The 21,539-nt window shown below is 47.4% G+C and overlaps 1 protein-coding gene across 3 annotated transcripts in view; it reads right to left on the bottom strand.

The window, feature by feature from the left end:
- Positions 1–1,197: 1,197 nt before the first annotated feature.
- Positions 1,198–21,539, bottom strand: part of GLI2 (GLI family zinc finger 2) — a 195,408-nt gene continuing 175,066 nt past the window's right edge. For all 3 annotated transcript variants that reach the window (XM_065637815.1, XM_065637817.1, XM_065637818.1), the window contains 5 exons: positions 18,724–18,873; positions 15,240–15,404; positions 10,606–10,887; positions 7,204–7,540; positions 1,198–6,200 (listed from right to left, as the gene is read on the bottom strand). In XM_065637815.1, the coding sequence (XP_065493887.1) occupies positions 3,844–6,200; positions 7,204–7,540; positions 10,606–10,887; positions 15,240–15,404; positions 18,724–18,873 (3,291 nt within the window). In that variant the 3' untranslated portion in view covers positions 1,198–3,843. The remainder of the gene's footprint in view (positions 6,201–7,203; positions 7,541–10,605; positions 10,888–15,239; positions 15,405–18,723; positions 18,874–21,539) is intronic.

The following is a 21,539-nucleotide window of genomic DNA, read 5'->3' as shown; positions in this document are numbered from 1 at the left end:
CAAGGGATTCACATGAACATGGGATTCATCTTACCCTACTGGAGAAGTTATCTAATCTAAGCGGGCTACACGGTGTTTCTCTGTAATCAATGAGGAGAATGACAGCTGTCTTTCAGAGGGACATTCACCCCATCCTATGTGTCTAGAACAGGAAAAATTAATTCTGTCTTGGGATATGCCAATCTCCTGCCACAGGCTACAAGGTAACACCGGTAATAGGGTGAGCACATGTCCCAGACTTACCTGATTCTACCAATCAAATCAGCAGGGATCCTGCACAGAGAAAAATGAGACCATCCCCTTCAGCTGCTTCTGCATGAAACTGCTGACTCATTTGTGCCAAGTGCCATGGCTGATTCACTGGCCAGCTGCTTTGCTCAACAGCTGACTTTATTCCAAACTCATTGTACCCATAAGGATCACCTGTGAACATCTTCCCCACCCTCCCTTAAAGCTCTAGCTCCACCTACACGAATACACCTCTATGAAATCAAGTTGACAATCAGCCTCTTGAGTGGCTGAGCTAATTCCTGCTGCAGTCAAGTGAAATCTTTCTTATCAATGGGCAGAACCACCTTCTAACTGGATCACTACTGATGTATCTGTTGCTCACCATATTGTTGTTTCCCATCACATACATAGTGGACAGATTCATTTTTCCTTTCTTCAAACGCAATATTCAGCTACTCACTGTTATGGCCCATCACATCTCTGCTGATCTGTCCTATTTCTGTCTCCTTTTGGACACTGACAAAGAGGATCAACAAGCCATTTTACCGGGAATCTTCTGGTTCTCAAGTATGTCCAACCCTTCCTTTGAGCCCTTCTCCTGTGCTGTCACTGCTGCACTGTCATTGTCCTTCAAATCACCTCTGCCAAGAGGCCAATGAAAGCCACCTGGGAATCATGGCTGTGCTTGCAGCAGCACCCCGGTCTCGCTGTCTCTCCTGCTGTCACCTCCATCCCATAGTTGACTGGAAGATCTTCAAAGCAAGACCACTGCACATCCAGCAGTGACTTTCACACCAGGCCCATCCAGCTGTTCCTAAGCACCACCAGAGTCCAACTGTGTTGACGTGGCAACGACAGACCAAGACCAACCACCACTACCAATAAAAAGCAATAACAACAGGCACAAGGAATTATGAAAAAAATTATTTTTTTAATGTACAAAAGGTTTATATACAGGTTCAGCATGTTACCTCTGTTCTTATGATGTAGAAAACAGCTAAAAATGTTCTTGAGATATAAATTTGACAGAACAATTCACCTACAGTACTTTTAGTAATGATGTCTTCTATACATAATATATACAGTGCTGGAATGGTTATTATAATACTTTTTCAGTAAATGAAGGAAGACCACCACTGGAAAGTCTGAGAAATCTCAAGTCATTGGAGATTTGGTTTTGCTTTTTTATTTGATCCTTTGCTAATGAGATATCTCTGAAGAGGGACTCAATATCCATCATTGCCCTGTGCAGCTGTTGAAAAAATCAGATTAGCAGTTGAAGGACACAAAAAAGCCTGATCCATCTCAGCACAAAGAATGCCCAGTTGTACTCCAAGCGTCCAGGACGACATACAATGTCCTAAAATATGTACTGCCCTCTTTTCATAAATGCAAAGGCAAGGGCAAGGTCAGTAACTGCAGGAGAATATATACAGTGGACTAGAAAACAATCCCTTTAAACACAACTTTCACAAGAGACACAAATAAACAGCCAGGCACCTTGCTTGCTTTCCCGTCCTCATGCATCCTGGACATCAGAAGGAGTCGTGGGGGCCTTGAGGGGTGAAGAGCATCCTGTGCACACCCTGTGCATTTGGGATGAGGATGGGTGACGTGGCAGGAGGCTGAGCAGCACCTCCCTGCACCAGCTGTACCCAGGACTACCTGGCAGCAGGGTTATCCCGACCCACCACTGCCAAGCACGGCTGCTGGCAAATCTGATATCACAAAGCTGGCCTGAAGAATAACATGATATTTTTATGCCAGCCCCTGGTCATGCCAGCAACCATGAGCCTGACACCAGTTTGTGCAACAGGAAAGCAGGGACATCAGAAAGCACCTTTATAGAGCTGTTCTGTCCTGCACAAGGGAGGCAGTTGGCCTCCAGTGAGAACATCACATTGATATGAGGGGGACAGGAGAGATGGGAAGGGGAAAGCAAAGCTCTTGCAGACGCTTGTCCAGTCAAACTGTGTGAACCTGGAGGGATGTCACACTTATCCCCTGCCCTCCAACATACTGGGTACTAAGTATCTGATGCTATGAGAGCAGGATGAGGAAAGTTGTCCTCATCCACCGTAGTCAGAAGTTAAACAAGGCCTCCTGCCCAAGTACATGTACCCCACCATTTCTACCCTTTTGTCTCATGACAGTAAATATAAATAATGCAACTGACTTCAGTGCCAGGTGAGACCGGCTGGGAAACAGCTGATCATTGCTACGAGCAGTTATATTTTGGTGGAGGATGTGCCTTTGGGAGACCCTGCTCATCCCATCTCTTCCCCAAGGATGTTTCCAAGAGATTCTCACTGACCAAGTTACTACTTTCATGCTGGCCAAGACTGTGGGACATGTTAATGCAGCACTGGGTAGATGCCAACAAGCCTCCTTGCCCGACAGGCTGTATCAGCTCATGCTTGGCCTTGCACCTGTGCAACCACGTGCCTGTTGTGTGCACGAAGCCCAGGCAGAGCCCTGCATGGAGTATATCACACAGACGAACCCTTGACAGATAAACCAGCTCCCACCACACTGCCACAGGGCAGACTGGTCTGGAATGATCATCAGACTCTCTCCATCACCATCACTTTTGTGTGTGAGCACCCCAGCATCGAAAACCCAACAGAAAGTGAAACCATTGCAAAGCCGCACAGGGGTATGGTAATGTGTGCTTCAGAAACCTGACATTAAAGATGCACATGGGGCCGCTGCAGAAAGTCATTGCGCTCAGAGGGCACAAAGTTATGCATGTGTGTCAGTCTGCACGGTGGAGCTGTCCTGCCACGGGGGATTATTTCCCAGTGATTGCTGTTCCCAGGCCTCTGCTCCACTCCGCACATGATATAAACCACATTGTAAACACATCTGATCAAAGAGTGCATTCACCTTTTATGTGTCTTATCACTGCGTCTTTCCAATGTTTTCTCAGAAACACCACTATGTTTTTATAAATGTACATTTTATATATGCTTCTGGCAATACACTGTATTTGATTTTTAAAGGAAGAGAGGCCTTGGCTACTTAACACGAAGCATGGTAAGGCACTTTGCTGAGAAGCCGTTTGGAATCAATGCTCTTTGCAAGGTACAAAGGTATTTATGGTATAAAACAATACTGCTGGCAGAGGGCTTGTTTGGAGACATAACTAAACCCTACTCTCATCAGAGCAGAACACATAGTATGGCTTTTATTCTGATCAAAACCACATCCTCCCATTTCTTTCTGGAGTGGATTGAAAATGGAGTTATTTGTGAACGTAACTAACGGAAAATGATGGAGAGTGCTATTTACAGGGCTGACGGGGAGGGAGGGTTTTGTGTCTAACCACGCTCATGCAGTCTCCTAGCTTGGTGGTGATATCGTTCAGTGCGCTGGGACACCAAGCCAAAAAATAACACTAGAGGTGCACCCTTGCAGTGCTGAACTGCCTGGATATAGTTTACATAATTCTGTACAAAGACTTTTTTAAAATTTTCATTTTGAATCCCTTTAATGTATTTAATACTTATAAAAAAACCTACTCTATTGAAACGGATTATTTTTGAAAAACACATCCATAAAACTGCTTCACGCAGAGCCCCTTAGACAGCACTAAGGCCTTGTGCTTTACTGTTATGACATCATGTTTAGAAATTTACTCTCTTCCGCCAGCGTGGTTAGCATGGAGCTCATGTCGCCTATTGCCATATTGCTTATTCCCGCCGGTATGGTGGGCAGTGTCAGAGAGTTTCGTGGAGTTGTCAGGCGAGAGGAGTTCTGGGAGAGGTTCTGCAGGATGCTGGGGCTCAAGGTTCCTGACATCAGGCTCGAATGGTCCCCATCATCCATGATGGCATCAAAATCTATCTGGGGAGGCTCAAGACCTTGTGAGTCCACTGTGCTGGACACCTGGTTCACGCCTGGGGAGGGAAGAGCAGCCGGCTTGCTGTTCAGCGCGCACTGCTGCTGTCTGACCTGGCAGTCCCCGTGATTATCAAAGCTGCTGTTCTGTTCGTACATGTGGATTTGACCGTAATAGTACATCAAATTATTTTCCCTTGTGCCATCTGCACACTGCTGGGTTGGGGCCGGCAACATGTCACTGGTTCTTTTATGCATGGCCTCCACCGTCTCCTGGCCTGGGCTGATGGTGTTTGTGGGGTGGGGAGTTCTCATGTAGCCCAGCTGCTGGACGGTGCGGAGGCCCCGGGATCTGTTGGCTGGGCTTGGCTCGGGTGGAGGTCGAGGCTGGACCATGCCGGGTGGATATGCCTGTGTGGCTGAGGCCATCATGCTCTGTTGATGCTCAAAGCTGGGCTGGTTGGAGGTCATGATGGGCTGATGAAAGGCCTCCTGAGCCATGGGGTAATTCAGGTGGGTTGGCTGAGATGAATAGTTCTGCTGATTCGGTTCGTGCATGACCTGGCCCAGCATTGTGCGCTCACTGTTGCTGTTGACCATTAAAGAAGGGTCGGTCGCCATGTCTATTTGCTGAGGGTGAAGGTGGGGTCCAGACTTTGCTGCCATGCTGCTGCAGGAAGGAGAGATCTGATTTGGGTTGCCACTGATTGCACCAGGGCTCAGCATTTGATGAGGTTGGTTATATCCTGCGTGCAAGCCCAGATCAGAGTTCATACCAGGGCCTAGGCTCATCGGCTGCTGCCGCAGCTGCATACAGTTTAGCCTCTGCCCATCCATGCCCACGTTTCTTTGTGCAAAGCTCTGCGGTGTTATGTTCATATTGTTCTCTGGCAGCTGCATCTGCTGCTGGTTGTAGTTCTGGTACTGACCAAAGTTCTGCTTCTGCTGGACCACTGCTAAGTTCTCTTGTGAAAACTGCTGCTTCGACTGATTGGACATGATATCAACTGTACCCGAGCTGACCTCATTCCACTGGACAGGCATGTTATTTTTATTCATATCTGAGGAAGTGTCAAAGCTCATGGGACATTCTGCCATCATGGGTCCCAAGTGGCTCATGTTTGCCTCAGCCACTGCCATCCTGCGCTGGCCAGGTAAGGTTGGAGGCTGCAGCTTCCCACTTCCCTGGAAGCTCTGCATCTCGTTGCTGTACCCCATGGAAGTGCTCTCGGCTGCTGTCCCGTTGCTCTGGGATTTGATGTACTGCACTACATCATCTGGCAGCATAATGTCATCATCTCCGATGGGTGCCTCTGTGTCCCCAGCCATGGCTTCCATGGCGATGTTTTCGCTGATGCTCAGTGGCCGGGGTGAGTAGGTGTGCCGGGGGAGGCTCCCATCTGAGCGCCCATAGCCCTGAGGGCCGAAATTCCTCCTGTCTGTGGGGTGCAGAGGATGGAAGGGGTTCATGCTGTTGGTGCTGTTGAAGCGGTGAACTCGTGGGAGGGCCTGGGGGTCTCCGGCAGGTCTCCTCACAGGGTCACTCGCCCGCCTTGTGCAGTTGCCTGGCACCTCATGGGGAAACGCTGCAGCTGACGGGTAGCCATAGGTGTTCCCATCGCTGCATCTCCTGGGGCCTGGTGGGAGACGGATGGAGGGCAAGGTAGGGTCTGGTCCATCCATTAGTGAGATCCTGTTCTTCAGGGTCATCCTCTCCATGTTGGGCAGGGGAGTCGGAGGCGGGCCCCCTGTGGCAGCAGCGTACTTGGCTTTCAGCCTGTAGTGCTGAGCTGGTGTGAGGTTCAGCAGACCTGGCATCCCGCTGCACTGGCTCACCTCGCTTGACCGACGGGAGGCGTCTGTTGAAATAGGGTCATAGGAGTCGGCAGAGCTCATGTTATTGGGACGGTGCCCAAGCTGCGAAGCCTCGCTGGAACGGCGGCTGGAGAAGTACGGGGAGATCCCTGATGATCTGCGGCTGACGGTGTAGGCGGAGCTGATGGTGCTTGTTGTACTATCACGGCGCTCGTTGAGTTGGTTCAGCATGGTAACCTCATTGACAGACAGCTCCATTATTCTGGGATTAGGCAGCGTAGCAGAAGAACCACCACTATTTTCTAGAATGGAGCCTGAAAGAAAGGTTGCAGGGAAGGAAAATGTTTAGTTAGCCAAGAAATTCCGCTTGGTAATGTTCTTCATGCCAGAATACAGACACACAAAGCCAGCCCCAAATATTTTACGGGAATGATAGCCAATTTCATTTGCTACCAGTGAATTCAAAGCTTCGTCTCCAGCTGTGCGTCCATGCACAAAGAGCAAGAAGGCTGGAGAGAGAAGACAAGTACCTGCTGCAGAGTCTTTGCAATGTGTACCCCGCTGAGCTGCTGAGGAAGTGCCTCCACATGGGCTTCTCTTAGTAGGAAAAAAGGAGGACTGCACGTAGCTACAACCACAGCTGCTCACTGGGACAGATGCACAGCAGTCAGGGATAGGAGGCTGAGAGCCCAAAAGCTGACACTCAAAGGCTCTTCCCAGAGTAAACTAAGAAGCTCCAATACACCAAACCCTGAGGTTTAGTATAACCCAGGCCCTAAGCCTTGCAACTTCTTGGTGAGGTTAGAGGAGTACTGAAGGAATCATAAAGATACCTCCATCAGGAATCCCCAGCCAGCGGGAAGCTAGCATATGAAGTTGTAGGCAATAGCCCGAGCCCTCAAAGTGACAAAAGGTCTGTCAGTGCAAGCTCAGCAATGGAGGGCTTTTCTGGATGGTTGCTGTGATCCAGCAGTCTCCCAGAAAGCGCATTAATCCTTGGGGAACTGTTACTGTTAGAACAAACCCAAGCAGTCTTGTGGATGCTACCAGGACAGTGAGGACAGCTCAGAAACAAAGACATCAACATCTCTGCCTTCCTTCATAGCTCTGGACCACTGAGCATCGGAGTTTCTGTTGCACATCACCAGATGTCTGTGTTTACACCCAAGCTCTCCATTTTACCTGGCATCTCTATCCAGCAAGGGCAGACTCAGAGAGAATAAGAAATGATCCTCCTCCAGGGCAGACTATTGCTTATGGAACCAGAGTCAAACTCTGGAGGGTTCCTACAGGACATGGCCCAGGCCCAGGGCTTACCTTTTCCTGAGATGGGAGGCAGCTTGGTGCTTCTGGCTTGTGGAGCTGGGTTCACCCATGAGCAGGAGTCCTTAACTGTCTTGAGTTTCTCTTTCTTGAGCTGTTCAAGTCGTTGCATTGTCGTCATGTGTTTCCTTAGCTGCAGGCTGACTGTTGAATTACCAGATGAGACCGTTGAGTCCACAACAGGAGCGTTGTCATCCAACGCTGTCAGATCTCCCAGACTTCCCCCGCTGTGCATGTTCATTTCTACTCCACTGTCATTGTTGTTGGTGCTGCCAAGGGGTGACGGCTCACTGCTGCATGATGACTGGCCACCAGGACTGGACTGACACATCTTGGGGAAGGAAAAAAAAAGGAGTTGGACCGATGGAAAGAAACCAAGAACCAAACATCCCCAGCAGGTTCCATATGTTTGAACCTATCCCAGGCCCTCTCCTCTCTTGTTACTCTTTCCTGCTGCAGGATCTCAGCTCTGCCAGAGGGCAGGGGCACCTTCCCCAGGGAAGGAGTGCTGGGCAGCACCCCACAGCTGGAAAAACTATGGTGAGTTCAACTGGAGGATGGAGAGGAACCAAATGCTCTTCCTCCAGAAGATTAAGGACAGATGCTTCTTGAAGAAAAGCAGCACATTACCTCATTGTGCAAGGTATATTGCAGCAAGCACTGGCTTATCTAACATAGGGTCAAGGCCTAAGTATTTCAAACACAACATTTTTCTGTCTTTAAAATACCCTAATGTATAATTAAGCTAGCTGACAAACTTCCCAGCCAGATAAAAACTTGGTTTACTGTTTGCAAACTCCCACTTGCAGTTCAGCACCATAAATATTTATTTTATTTACATTAGGAATTGCATCTCTCATTGAATAGTTTATTTGCAGCAGACACTAAAGAGTCTGAACTTGCTCTGAGGTAGCTGTGGCTGCTACCAGACAGGATGCTTGGCTTCTCCGCTCAGCTCCAGCAAGAAATGGGAGGGTTGAAAAGGCAAAAAAGTACTTCACCCCAGGCCAAGGTGGGAGTGCAGGGTGATTTGGTGTTTTCCTTTGTTCCTTAGTAGCCCTCATGGGGAGAGCTGGCTGGCTCTGGTGGCCTCATAGCCTTTCAACTGGGTTGCAATCCCAGGATTTAATGGCAAGTTGCGATGCTGGGAGAAAGGCATCAAGGGGATCCTTGGGCACTGAGTCCTCCCCCTTTCTGCACTCAAAGAAATATCGCCAGTCCCTTCCCATCGCTCCACATGCCTCACCCCACAGAAGTTAGCTGGAGACAGGAGGTCTGCAGGAGACCATGCTTTATACAGCTATTTTAATACAAAGGATTTCTTTGCTCACCTTAGTAGCGACTGTCCTTAGGAAGGTAGAGTAAGGAAGGGTAAGTGGAAATAAAGAACAGGTTGTTAGGACAAAGACAGCATTAACAGAAAGGACCATGCTAGTAAAAGGAATGAGAAGGGAGTGTAGAATACAACACAAATTGCCAGCATCACCCCCTCTCCTGTACCCCACCTTCCCTGCCATCCCTCTTCGGGGGCCCCGATAAAAACCCATAGGAGAGACTTCCTACTGGTGCCCATGGGTTTTGGATTTAGGCCCAAAGCTGCGTCAAAACAAGGGGCCTTGGAGTAATGGGAACCAGTGAAGATCTCACCTTTCCCACCACCCTGACCTCAACCAGAAAACAGGAGTTGGACGTGGGCATGCCAGGTCAGATGCTGTGCATTAGATGTGCAGAAGTGAAGTACATGCAGTGCTGGATGGGGAGAATGGAGAGGAACATCCAACCCACGACTCTGACGCCAGCGAGACGGCTTGGCTGCAACCCTGGGAGCACAGAGCCCTAGCAAAACAACCCCACACCTTCGGGAGACATGGGATGGAGAGCTGTGATTGTGTCCATGTTTTCACAGAAAAAAAAACCCACCACCACCAAAACACACGGAGGAAGAGTATTGGAGAGAGGTCATTCTGTCCAGTGGTTCTCACACTCAGTTTTTGTGACTCCATACAGAGCCTCATCACAGTAAAACTGTTCCTTTAGTCAATTAGAGACACTTTGGATGCGAAAATACTCAGCTCCTTCCTGACTGAAACATGCTGCTCATCAGTAATTTGTCCAACAACACATCACTTAACCTTTTTTAGAAAATCTTTGTAGCTCCAGGGCATGTTGGTTCATAGGAATAACAATCTTTCAGCCTGGATTCAAACCAAGAAAATATATACTTTGGAGCTCAAAGTCCTTTCAGCTCTAGTGAGAAGTTTGGGGACTATGCGAACACTCTCCTTTGCAGGTGAAGGTCTTTTCTTCTGTGTGCAGCCCATGCCCTGCCCCACTCTGAGCTGGTGCAGCAGACCAGAATTTTGGGTAAGAAGGCGAAGAGAAACATCAAAAGGTAAAAGTGACCCATGTATTGCAATGCTCCATCTCCTCTACCAGCAGTGGTGTGTCGAGGAGCAGACGAGCTCCCTGGAGGAGGTGGAAGAGGCTTGAGTTTGGACCCATCATCATACACACCTTGTTAGCATCACTGATCACACTACCGTCTACTGTAGAGCTACTGTGATGGCCAGAAGGCTGATAAATGGTCTTTGCTTCACTCATGGCCACTCATGGGGCTGCAAAGCACGATCACAGTTGACTGCAAGCCTGTATTCTGTGGGCCATGGCATTGCTCCCATTTTTATTCCTGTGGCATCTGGGAGCTGTGTATTGAACTTGTGTACTCCTGAGCAACCTGCTCTAGCCAGCCTTGCTTGAGCAGGGAGGTTGGACTAGATGATCTCAAGAAGTCCCTGACAAACCCAACAATTCTGTGTTTCTGCATGTGGTGCACAGGGCCAGGGAACTGACCCTGCTTTAAGATACCCAACAAAAATAAACCAGTTACTTTTATCCCCATTGGCTTCATCAGACAGCACTCAGAGTTGTGCCAGCAAAACTGCTGTGCAGGCCTGGAAAGAAAAACAGTGAAGAGTGCAGGGAGGAGAAGAAAAGGAACTGTTTGAGCCAGGACTTCTGCTTCAAGAAGCATTCATCAATCTGTGCTCTATGATCATTGCTCACTTGTTTAAAGTGAGGTGAGGTAGGTAAAGCTCATTTGACCACAACACTCTGAGTTTTACCCACTTTCACAGCACGTGGAGGCCAAGCTCAACACTGGACGTCACGTGGCCCACATGACTATGAGGGTGGGAATTTGTGATGCTGGGTAGGAAAGTGCAAAATGTACTGTACTGTGCCCTGACCTGCAGTTTCATCTCTGGACTTGAAGTTTAGGGTGTTGCCAGGTGAAGGGCAACTGCCCCGAGAGGTAAATGACATGCAAATGCTTCACACCCCCACCGTGTCAGAGAAATTACGGGCCATGTCACTTCTACCAAGAGCAACTGCTCTTACCACAGAATTCTCCGTTTTTATTGTTTTGACTTGTAAGCAATCTTCCATGCTCCTTGTGGTGCTGTTGGCCTCAGGGCTCTCCTCTGAAACCTTGCTGCTCTGCTTGGCGCTTGCCTCGTTGTCCCCATTTTCCTTGAGCGGAGGTGGCCTGGGGTGAACATCGTTGCGCTGCTTCTTTGTGACGTGGGCATCAGGCCCGTGCACGGTCTTGACGTGTTTCCTGAGGGAACTGGGGTCTGTGTACCGCTTCGTGCAGCCAGGGATTTTACAGACGTAGGGTTTCTGTCAATACAAGCAGATCTTGGGTTATATTTAGAACAAACCCAAATATTCCAGGTGCAGTGTATGCGCCAAGAAAATACAATGAGCATAGCGTCTGGCAGCAGCAAAATGTGAAGCATCGGCTCCACAGGATTCTGTAAGACTGCGATCTGTAGGATGTGATATATGGGCTGCTGCTGATCCACACAGAGCTGGCCTATCATTTGATGTTGGCTAAACTCCTTGTTTTCAGTTTCTGGATTAAAAGACAGCTAAGAATTCATTAAATACTTTCCTAATACTACTTTCCCATGTATGTATTTGCTTGGGTGGCCACAGGAATGTTTCCTGATTACAGACGGGAGGGAGGTGTGTAGGGGACTGGTCATAACACATTTTCCCTGCTAAGGTGGGGGTCTACACTGAGGAAATGTCTGAGACATTCTGGCTGATGGAATTCCAGTGAAACCAAGCCGACTGGATTCACCCTACCCAATCTATCACACCACTCCAGCACCTGTCACCTTGAAATCTGTTATTGTGCAAAACAAACCACAGGCATGCAATGCTTTTTTCAGAAGATAGCACTCTAGTCCCAAATTCATGAATCATTGATTGCCACAGGAAAACAAGGCTGAAGCCATGCTTCTGAAAACAGAAGTCAGCAAACAGATACTTTTCTTCTTTCAACTTTTTTTTTAATAGAGTTTGCAATTCCAAAGTGTATTAGTGCTGCAGTTGTTTGAGCTGGTGCTGCTGTGCTGGAAGCTCTGAATTTATCACAAGTTCCGCTTTCAGCCTCACAGCTACTCTAAGTATTTTTCTGCCGATGCACTAGGATAGATCCATGAAAAAAACCCAGATAGATGTTGTTTGAAGGCTACCCAAAATGACCACTCCTATTATTTTTTTTTAACTGTTTTGTAATTTCGTCCAGAAGCTTAAGTGAAAAAATACAAAGGACTACATATTCTTTGCAGAAATCCAGCATCATCACAGGAAAAACACTGAAAGCCTGTTTTTCATTCAAAAGCATGCTTCCTGACTGATCTTGGCACATCACTTCAACAAACTAAATCCTCATAACACCCTCCTGAGGTAAATATTTAGTATATTTTAAAGCTGGGTAAACCAAAACGCAAAATGTAAAATAGTTTGTTTATAAATCTCGTGCAACCTTTTGGACAAGGCATAATAGAAATATCATTGCTGCTATTAAAAACTAAAAAACAGAACGCCCACCACACATGCTAAAAACCTTCCATAAAACAGTTCAAAGATTTTTTTATACAGATCCTTTAGGTGCAATAGGTCTGATTTTTTAGACTCTAGTACTTAGGGTAACACAATTGCTGTTGCTTGGACATGGGATACAACCATCCTGTTCTTCAGGCCATACCTCCTGCATCTGAACTGAGCACAGCTGCTGTTTTGTTGGCATAACTCATTCAACAATTTAGAAATCTCAGATGCATCCCTCCTGCTCCTATGCACATACAGCATGATACTCCTTAGGGTGAGCGAACTGGAGAGCTTTCCATGCACTCAGCAGAACTGATTTTCTGCAGTTTAACCTTGTATCACTTGAATTGGAGAAAATGTCTCTCTGAGCCTTTGGCTGGCCATGAACTCATGCCACACTTTTGTGATGCACTGGAGAGTGCTGATGGGAGGAAAACCCTTTTCCCAGGAGTAACTTTGAAAGTATCTCCTGAAAGGATTCAAATGGTCACTGAAAGTTTAAAATGAAAAAGTGCATGTGACATTTCAACAATCAAACGAAAGCCACTGTGGCTTGAACTTTAGCATGTTTAGACCAAACACCTGTGTCCTGTCACAAAATGACAAATACAGGGAACCTGGAACTTCTCCCTTAGAGGAGATGTGGGTGACTAACTCTGAAACTGTGGTGTGCTCCAAGTAAACACTGCAAGCAGAGGAAAATATTTAGTAGGTAGCTAGGAACCACGATAGAGTTACCAAGGGGTAATGGGAAATATTCACAGCCACAAACTCCTGCTTTGCATCCATGTGGTTTTGTGAACCAAGGTCTCAGTGCAGTTTGCTCACTCACTGGTCATGGCCATAGCTTGCTGCAGGACCCTCATCCGGGCCTGCTGCTCAATGCAATGAGATTTGCCATGAGGGATGTCATCTGTTGCAAAGGATCGTGTTATTGTTTCCTCAAAAAGAGGATGTCAAATATGTGGCCCATTATATGCAGCATACAGATCTCCCGCAAGTCTCAGGACTTGCCTGTGTTGCATCAAGGAAGGTTGAACAGCAGTTCAAGAGTGAGCATGATCGCAAAATGTAAGATCATACAGTGCCATGTAGTTCCCATGGTAAGGCTCAGCTACCTGGTACAAATCTTCCACCAGTGGCTATTCTGTTTCTGCACCAGAGAAGGCTTTGGCATCTTCCAGAAGAAGGAACAGCGGAGAATAAAATCACTATCTGTTATCTTAGTCTTTATTTTGTGTTGTTGGGTACGGTCTGTGCCAAGTGTGTCAGCACATTAGATCAGGGTCCACCATAGACAAGGAGTCAGATGCTCCTGCCCTACAGCCTCACCTTCTTGCACAATGGGAACCCAAAGGAGCAGCCTTTCAAGTGTGTCCAAGCTCTGCTCAGGTGATTTGAGGAGTCATAACAGACCCAGTGCAGCTCCTGATCTGGATCACTTGGGAAAATGAACCCGTCAAAGAAATTACATTTAATAATACAGCCAAAGCTAAAATTCCATATGTAGGAACACGGGACACCAGCTGGTCCAACAGCAGGGAAACTCTGGCCTGCCAAGGATGGATCCTGGAAAAGCTCTAGGGATCCAAGCTCAAGCGATAAATGGGCAAAAAATAGCTCACATACTGCTTCAGTGTGCGCAAACTGGGCAGAGTGAGTCTGTATCCAACACTGGAAGTTGTACCAGCAGCCTTGATCCAGCCACATCAGAATCCTTTGGGATGGAAGAAAGATGCAGAATTGATTTAAGGACAGGAGAAAGACTGCAGTAATGGGAATCTTCAGTGGCTTGACTGACTTATTTAGTTTACAAGAAAGAAGATGGAGAGTGACAACAAGGTAGTTTTATGAGGTGGAAACAGCAACAATGAAAGGTAAATAGGATGCAGCACTGGAGGAAGGCAGAGAAAGCACCCAGGGCTGGAAAACAAGAAATTTCTAATATCTGAAATGTGAGATTAAACCATGACTGCCTGCCTTTCAGGTGAAGAAGCTTTAGAAGGGAGGAAATGATGTTTTAGTCAAACACCAGTTACTGGGAATGCAGGTTGCTGAGCAGATGAGCTTTTGCATGTATTGTTGGTCCCTCCCAGCCTCAGGATTGGTGTAGCCTTAAACCACTCCCAAACTACCCAGTGACAGTGCAGATATGGATGAATTTTAATCTGTGTCCTCCTGGGGAAGTGTCTTGCTGGTGAAGGACAATCCTGACATTTGAGTTTACACCCAAACCAGTTCAAATAATACTGGGATCCAGGTCATTCATTGGGTCCATCTCAGCATCACACAGCACAGAAGGGCATCCTAGACTTTGAGTCCTTATTTTTATTCCAACAGAATCTCTGAAACCTACACTAACTGATATTATGTCAGAGATAGAAATACTCCCAACAAGACCTTTGTAGACATAGCATCACTTTAAAAAGCTGTCATCCACAGCAATCGTGTTCCATTCTCCAATAGTCTATACTTAACTGTTGCAAACTAGGCTACAGACTGAATTCTTCATGGCTGCAAACACTATTAGAACTTTGTAGTGTTGTTTTTCTTCCCCGTCAGCTAATTAGTGGTAATATAAATTTCAATCGTCAGCCGTGGTTGATTGCAACAGACCATCACATGCGTTACAATAAAGGCAATTTCCTCTGGTCCCCAACTACTAATAGTGGGTCTTAATTAGCCAAGGTTAACAAAGCATTGCATTGTGCTCTATCATTGTACATCAAACGATGGAGGGAGTATTATTTCCAGAGCATCAGGAACCAGGGTAGCTGCTCTACTACTGTAAGTCTGCTCCACACTAATATTAAACACCACATGCACAACTGTACAATCGTATTTGTGCTATTAAAAATTATGAATTTGGAAAATGCTTGCTTTAATTTCCAAAGCCGATTAAAAAGTTTGCATACTTTAACATCTGTTTATGATTTCAAACATGGCTTTCATAAATATAAAGCTAATGTGGTCTGGCTCTCCAGCAAAATAAATCCCATTAAAAAATAAGAAAAACCTCTCATTACAGTAGGTTTCTTTTTACATGCATCCAGAGTGTAAAGTGTATGTTTATTGTCAGCAAAATTAAAAAAAAAAAGCCCTCCATTGAACTGCGGTGAGACCAGGCTTACCTCATTGGAATGCGTCCTGTTCTGGTGCTTGGCTCTGTCCGAGGCATTGGAAAATGCTTTATTGCAGCCTTCATGTTCACAGACATAGGGTTTTTCTCCAGTGTGGGACCTCAAGTGTGTCTTTAAGTTCTCCAGGCGGGAATAGGCTTTGGAGCAACCCTCAAACTAAAATAAAAATGCAAGAGGAGTGATTAATTAACCAGAAAAATTTGATTTTCCCCCTGCCTAAACTCTTCTCATCTGTTTCTCATTCTTTCTTTTTTTTTCTTCCCTTTAAAGGGCTTGTGTTTTAGGGAACAACATCCACTTTGTTGGGAGAATTTGCTTCCCTAGGCAGGCTGAGAGTTTCAGCAGTGACTCATATTTAAGGTGCTGTTCCTTGTTGGGTACCCACCTGACATTTCAACAAGAGATTCTTTTTATCAGCGGGGCTGAACACCCTTCCACTCCTCCCAGGGCTCCCTTGGCCCCTCCTGCCGTCCCTCTGCAGCAGCACTCAGAAACAGAGGCCCTCCCCTTCCCACCCAGAGAACTGATGGCTTCTTGACAGTTTGACCAGCCTTGCAACTTCACCAGCATCAGCACTGGAAAGACCAGACCATTTCCCTAACACACAAGCAGTAATCTAGCAAGCTTTGAAGTTTCCCAAATTACAGCTTGGGTCTACTCTCAGAGGATGCTGTGGTCAGGCTGTCTGACATTACCAGTTTAAAAAACAAGACTCTCAATCTTGAAGACAGATGGATTTTTGGATGACAAAACAGGCCGGGAACCTTCCTCCTGGAAGGAAACCAGCTGCCCACACAACGAGAAGGAGCAGCTCAGGAGACATGGTGAGGCTTCGGGTGATGTAAGTCCTGCCACCCTCCACTCTGGCTGGGCTGGAGGCTTCTCCCTGCACCTGCCCTGTTTGCAAAATGAGAGGATTTCACCTCAAACCAAGGAGGGCGTCTTAAAAGCTCTTTGACGAAACAAGTGGGAACTTACAAACACTGGAAGAGGTTTTAAGAAACACAAGGCTCCCTTCCAAATTCTAGCTAAATGTTGCACTTGCTGCTCTACTGGGAGCATTGAAAAATCTATGCTGCACTTCCTATGCAAGCACCTTGAAACATACTTTAAATTTCCAGAAGCTGTCCCTCTTGTTGCAATGCATGCAAGCCATAAGGTGGTGTATTTTAGTCAGATCACTCAAACATGTCTACAAGTTTGATCCAGATGTGACAAGACTTCACACTGCTATATTTGAGTTTTGGCCAGTGAGGAAACTGGTGTCAGAGTAGGACAGGTCATACCACAGCTCAGTGTCTGATTTCCCTGTTGGCAACTGAGTTGTCTTACATATCCAGAGGTCTGGCCCTTTTGAGCAGAAGCCAAAAGCAGCTACATGCAATAGCAATGGTCCCTATCTCCTTGTGCTTCATGGGCACAGGACTTGCACTGCTAAGGAGTGAGGCAAACATGCAGTCCATGAAACTCATGAAGCACGTAGGCACAGGTTGATTCCTTATAACTTTGTTGTGCTGCAAGAGAAGTAGGGTTACTGAAGCCTCCTTTTAAGGTCTAGGATGCAGATGGTGGACATAATGCAAATTTGCTCTGCCCTCTTGAGATACCCAGATATCTTCAAGGACAGTAGGAGCATCCTGTAAGAGCTGAGTCCTTCCACAACTCGTTGGGGCGGGATTAATCCAGTTTCCCTTCCCCAGATGACTTTCATTAGTCCATTTGGCCCATACAAGAAGGCACAACTTTGAGGTAGCGCAGTATATCCCTTTCTTCTCTTGTCCTGTGTAAATTGTCCTTTACAACTCAAGTCACTTACGGTTATTGAAATACATCATTCCATTTTCTGGAAAACAAAGGGAACTCAGCACGAGGCAACTCATGTGTCCATTCTGGTTTTGCTGGATACTGACACAAAAATGCAGTCATTAAGAGGCCACATTTTCAAATAAGAACTTCTCAGCGAAGCAGCCTGTGCATGTTCAAAGCAGTTGTTCCCTCTCTTACGCATGGATTTGATTATGTCAGTGGGAGTTCTGGCTGTCATCTGTTGAAATAATCCTTGATCAAATCCAAGGCTGCGATTAGGTTCATCTGTAGCTTTATGTACACCACAAACTTCTCATCTGAAACAAATGACGCTTTGAAAAATCACTCAAAGGCTTGGACAAGAAATGCTCTGCCAAAGCAGCACACTGTCTGCAGAGCTGCTGTGTATCCCGGGCAATTGGAAACCAGCGATACTCTGGTTCAGGGAGAGTTGTGGCGACATATGTCATGTGGAGACACTGCAGTTCTCCAGCAGGCAGAGGATGACTTGAGACTCGAACTCACACAACCTTGCCATTGCTCCAGTATGATACAACCAAGACTTGAAAGAGAGGCTTGTACAGTGGTGCATTTTCCTTCTCCATTATAGCATTCAAGAGGATGCAATCCCTGCTTGTTTTTGTTTTCTGAGTACCTCTACCTGCAAGAGCAGGGCCTGCCTTTCCCTTGCCGCTTGCTTTGTAGCACACTGGTGATCAATATTCCTTGATACTTTTAAGGAAGATTGGTAAAGTGCTAGAATGGGGCAAAGTGCTTTAGAAGATTTAAACAAAGGACGTGGCCCAATGCCCCAGGGAGCTTATGCTCTAAATTAAATGAATGCAGGGCTAGAAGATTGATAAAGCAGCTGTACAGCATGCAAATCATACATATCCTAATATTTGTAAGCAGGAGCTGAGGCAGAGCCAAGGAGGGAGCAGGTCTGGATTAATGGAGCAGAAGAGGAGGAATATATGGGAGGAGGGAACAGACATCTGCCAAGCAGAAAGAAAACCTCGTCCCTAAGACTCTGGGGAGAGGAAAGGTATAATGCTGACAGTGGAGGAGGTATGAAAAACTGGCAGGAGGAGAACGCAGGGAGCAGAAGGTATCAAAAGACAGGGGTGGACCTTGGGGAGCAAAAAGGGCTGAAGCCTATGCGGAAAGAGATGGCTTCCCAGGCTGGAAGGAAGCTTTTGTGCACTCGGGTATGTGGGTGAGGGAAACTTGCAGCTCACAGCAGTGGTACTGGGTGATGCCAACTTAGAGACAAGCAGGTTTAGATGGTTCCCCACAATATGGGGTTTCTGAATTTCCTTCTTGGATGTAAACAACTAAAGTAGCTGGTTTTCCACCTCAAGTGACTTGTCCCAGGTCACCCTGGGTCTCTGTGGTAGAGCTGAACTCAGTTTCCCCAAGGAAATGCAATTTTGCCCAATAACACCTCAACCACCCTCCTTGACCACTTGCCCTGTCCACGGGGTGTAACCTACAAGTAGCTTTAACCCAGACACAGGGAGTTGGACTGGTCCTGAACTGGGTGCCGGCAGGTACCCTGGGAGAGCACTCTTGAAGCCATGGCTGTGTCTGCACACACATTTGTGCGGCCACTGAAGTCCCATGTCCCGCTTGCCAAGCCGAGATGCACCGTGCAGCCCTGCCAGCTCACCGTGCACTTGTGTGGCTTCTCTCCAGTGTGCCTTCGCATGTGCACCACCAGCATGTACTGAGCCTTGAACGGCTTCTGCTCCCGTGTGCAGTCCTGCCAGCGGCAGACAAACTCTTTCTTCTCCCCATGGATGTGATCGTTGTTGATGTGCTGGTAGGAGAGAAGAGAGAAGTGGGTCACTCCTGGAAGAGCTGATACCAGCAAAGCACGCACAGTGCTCTGAAAGCCATCTGTTCCCTCCCCAGTGCTTGTGGCCAGGCATTGCACCTGGGTCCCAGGTGTACAGATAACACCAGGGACGTGCAGGGACACAGAAGCCAGCACTGTGGTCTGGTGTGTCCTGCAGGAGAAGGTGAGCAGCACCCAGCGCACTGGGTCCAAACAGTTATAAATGGGACGTTTGCCCTATGTGCTGCAAAGCAACGGGGACCCGTGGTGATGGGGAGAGAGGAGCCCCCTCGGTGTCTCCCAGGCTGCCTGATGCTACTGTTGGGGAGGATGAAAGAGTCATTTTTATCCCTGCTGAATCCTCCTGTGCCTCATTTTCACAGCTGGGACCCTTTCCTGGGGCACTGCTGGAGGAAGGGGGGAGGAGACAAGCCTGCCTGCACTCCAGCTGGCCAAGACATCCACCTGCTGTCCAGGGCTGGTGGCTATGGGAGGTGGCAGCATCTGCCAGCTATGAGCCAAGGAAGGCTCCTCGGACTCAATTGCTGCTAATTACTTAGGTCCCTGAAATCCTGCACCAGGGTATTGAAAAGACAGATCAGAAAGGTGCCTTCTTCCACCTTGGGAGGAAGATGAGGGTTGCTTTTTCCCAGACTGGGGCAGATGAAGCCCTGCCAAAAACAAACAGAGCCAGAGACCAGCCTGTTGGCAGCACTGTTCCTGTGGTGGCCTTGTCTCTCTGGGGGTCTCACTGCCAAAAAGAATGCCTGTCCTTGCTCCTGTGTTTTCAGCAGACATTCACTGACAGGAAATCCTAAAATAAACCACGTTTGGTTTGGGTTTTGTTTTTTTGTGCTGAGATTTTTTTCCAGCCCCTGCCTTCATGCCCCCAGCCAAGGCCAGACACACATGGTGCAGCTCAGGATAAGACTTTCTAGGGGCAGTTGGGCAGCACGAGGACACAAAAAACATGTTAAAGCAGAGTTATCAGCCTTCATGGTCTCAGCTGAATCCAGTCCTGGCATTTTGTGTGCTGCACCCAATCATGGGGACAGAGACCTGCTACTTGGGGCACCAAGACTACCCAGGGGCAAGAGGAGGTGTGTGGAGCTCAGCTGGTGCCTCAGGCACCGCAGGTAAACACTGAGAGCCAGAGCTGCATGCTGGGAGGGTCTGGGAAGGCTGGCTTTGGGAGAGGTTTTGGATGGGTTTGAAGCTCAGCTGTCTACAGTTCTGGTTTTATAACATGGCATTGGTATGAGATTTTAGCTTCAGATGGTTGAAATCTGGTGAACCCCCTGGAAGACCCATAGACTTGCTAAACCACATACAGACCAGACTGGCAAGATATGTTTCCTGGCTCTGTTTTGCATGGGAGTCTGACTTGCAACCAAGACTATGCATGGCAGTCCTAAGAGTGGGAGAGCGCACAGGCCCACCTGTTCAGTCCTACTTGGGCCGGAGGAAGACATTTATGCGTTGGGACTGTAGCCTCTCTTCAAGCTTATTAACTCATTGTCTGGACAACATCTGCTGCCCATCACACGGTGGAGGAATAGTTGCACAACTCACCACACTTCAGCTACAGTTCCACAGCACCCATCACACCCCCACCTGGCCTGAGGCTTTGCTTGGGCTTCTCTCAAATTGTGAGTGTGACCTTCAAGACTGGGAGCAGCAGTGGTGCTTGCAAAAATATGTCCTCTTTCCACTGCTCCCCGTTGACATCCACTCCTCTCACAAGTACACTGCCCACTATGTGTGGGGAACAGACCCTGCATGCCCAGGTACTTTGCTCTGCACACAAACTAGAGTTTTTCCACACATGGTGGGATGCCACCTTCTCAGAAGTTGGCCCACAACATCTGTATTTCATTTAAATGTTTATTTTGGGCATTTCAAATCCACAACTCCATGTTGTTAGTAATCATAGTACAGAGGCCTCTGTTTTTGTAAGGTTCCAAATTTAGGAAAATCTTGCACATTCCATCAAATATTTTTCTTTGGGTTTTCTCTGGAAATAAATTGTGCTGAGCTGCCTGGCTCTGCCTTGCACTTTGCTTTGGGCAGAGTTGAAGAGTTTTTCTTACGTCTGAGAGGGAAACACACAAATTCTGCCAGACAAATGTGAGCCCAGCCCATCCAACAGCACTTCTGTGGTTTAACCCCAGAAAAGCAACACCCCGTGGCATGCAACGTGCAACCCATTAAGCACCTTATCGCTCATTTGGCCCTGAAAACCATTTCCAAATCTGTCTGTACTCAAGGACTTGCTGCACTGAACCAGTGACTTCTGGCAGAGGCGAGCAGGTGCTAGTCTTGGATGGAAGAAGAGCACATACCCCAAATTATCATTTAGAGTGTGGTCCCTCTGGGCTAAGATAACGTTTGCGTGCAGAGCTTGGGAAATGGAGACTGACGCCTACTTGGTGGCGTCTAAACATGACTAAAATTAAGATATATAAAAAGGGTGAGAGCAGATATGAGCCCTCAGGAAGAGGGTTACATGTGAGTTGCACATGGGTGGCCTCTGGCAGGCTTGGAGCCCAGCTGAGGTAGGCAGCAAAAGGCTGGAGGGGAAGGAGAAGACAGGAGGTCCTGTTGCAAAATTTGCTCAATCCAATATTTTGCTGCAAGCAGCAGGGTTG

Source organism: Caloenas nicobarica, chromosome 6 (assembly GCF_036013445.1).
Source record: "Caloenas nicobarica isolate bCalNic1 chromosome 6, bCalNic1.hap1, whole genome shotgun sequence".
Taxonomy (NCBI): Eukaryota; Metazoa; Chordata; class Aves; order Columbiformes; family Columbidae; genus Caloenas; species Caloenas nicobarica.
Note: the sequence above shows the minus strand (reverse complement) of the source record. Positions and strands in the feature narration are given on the sequence as shown.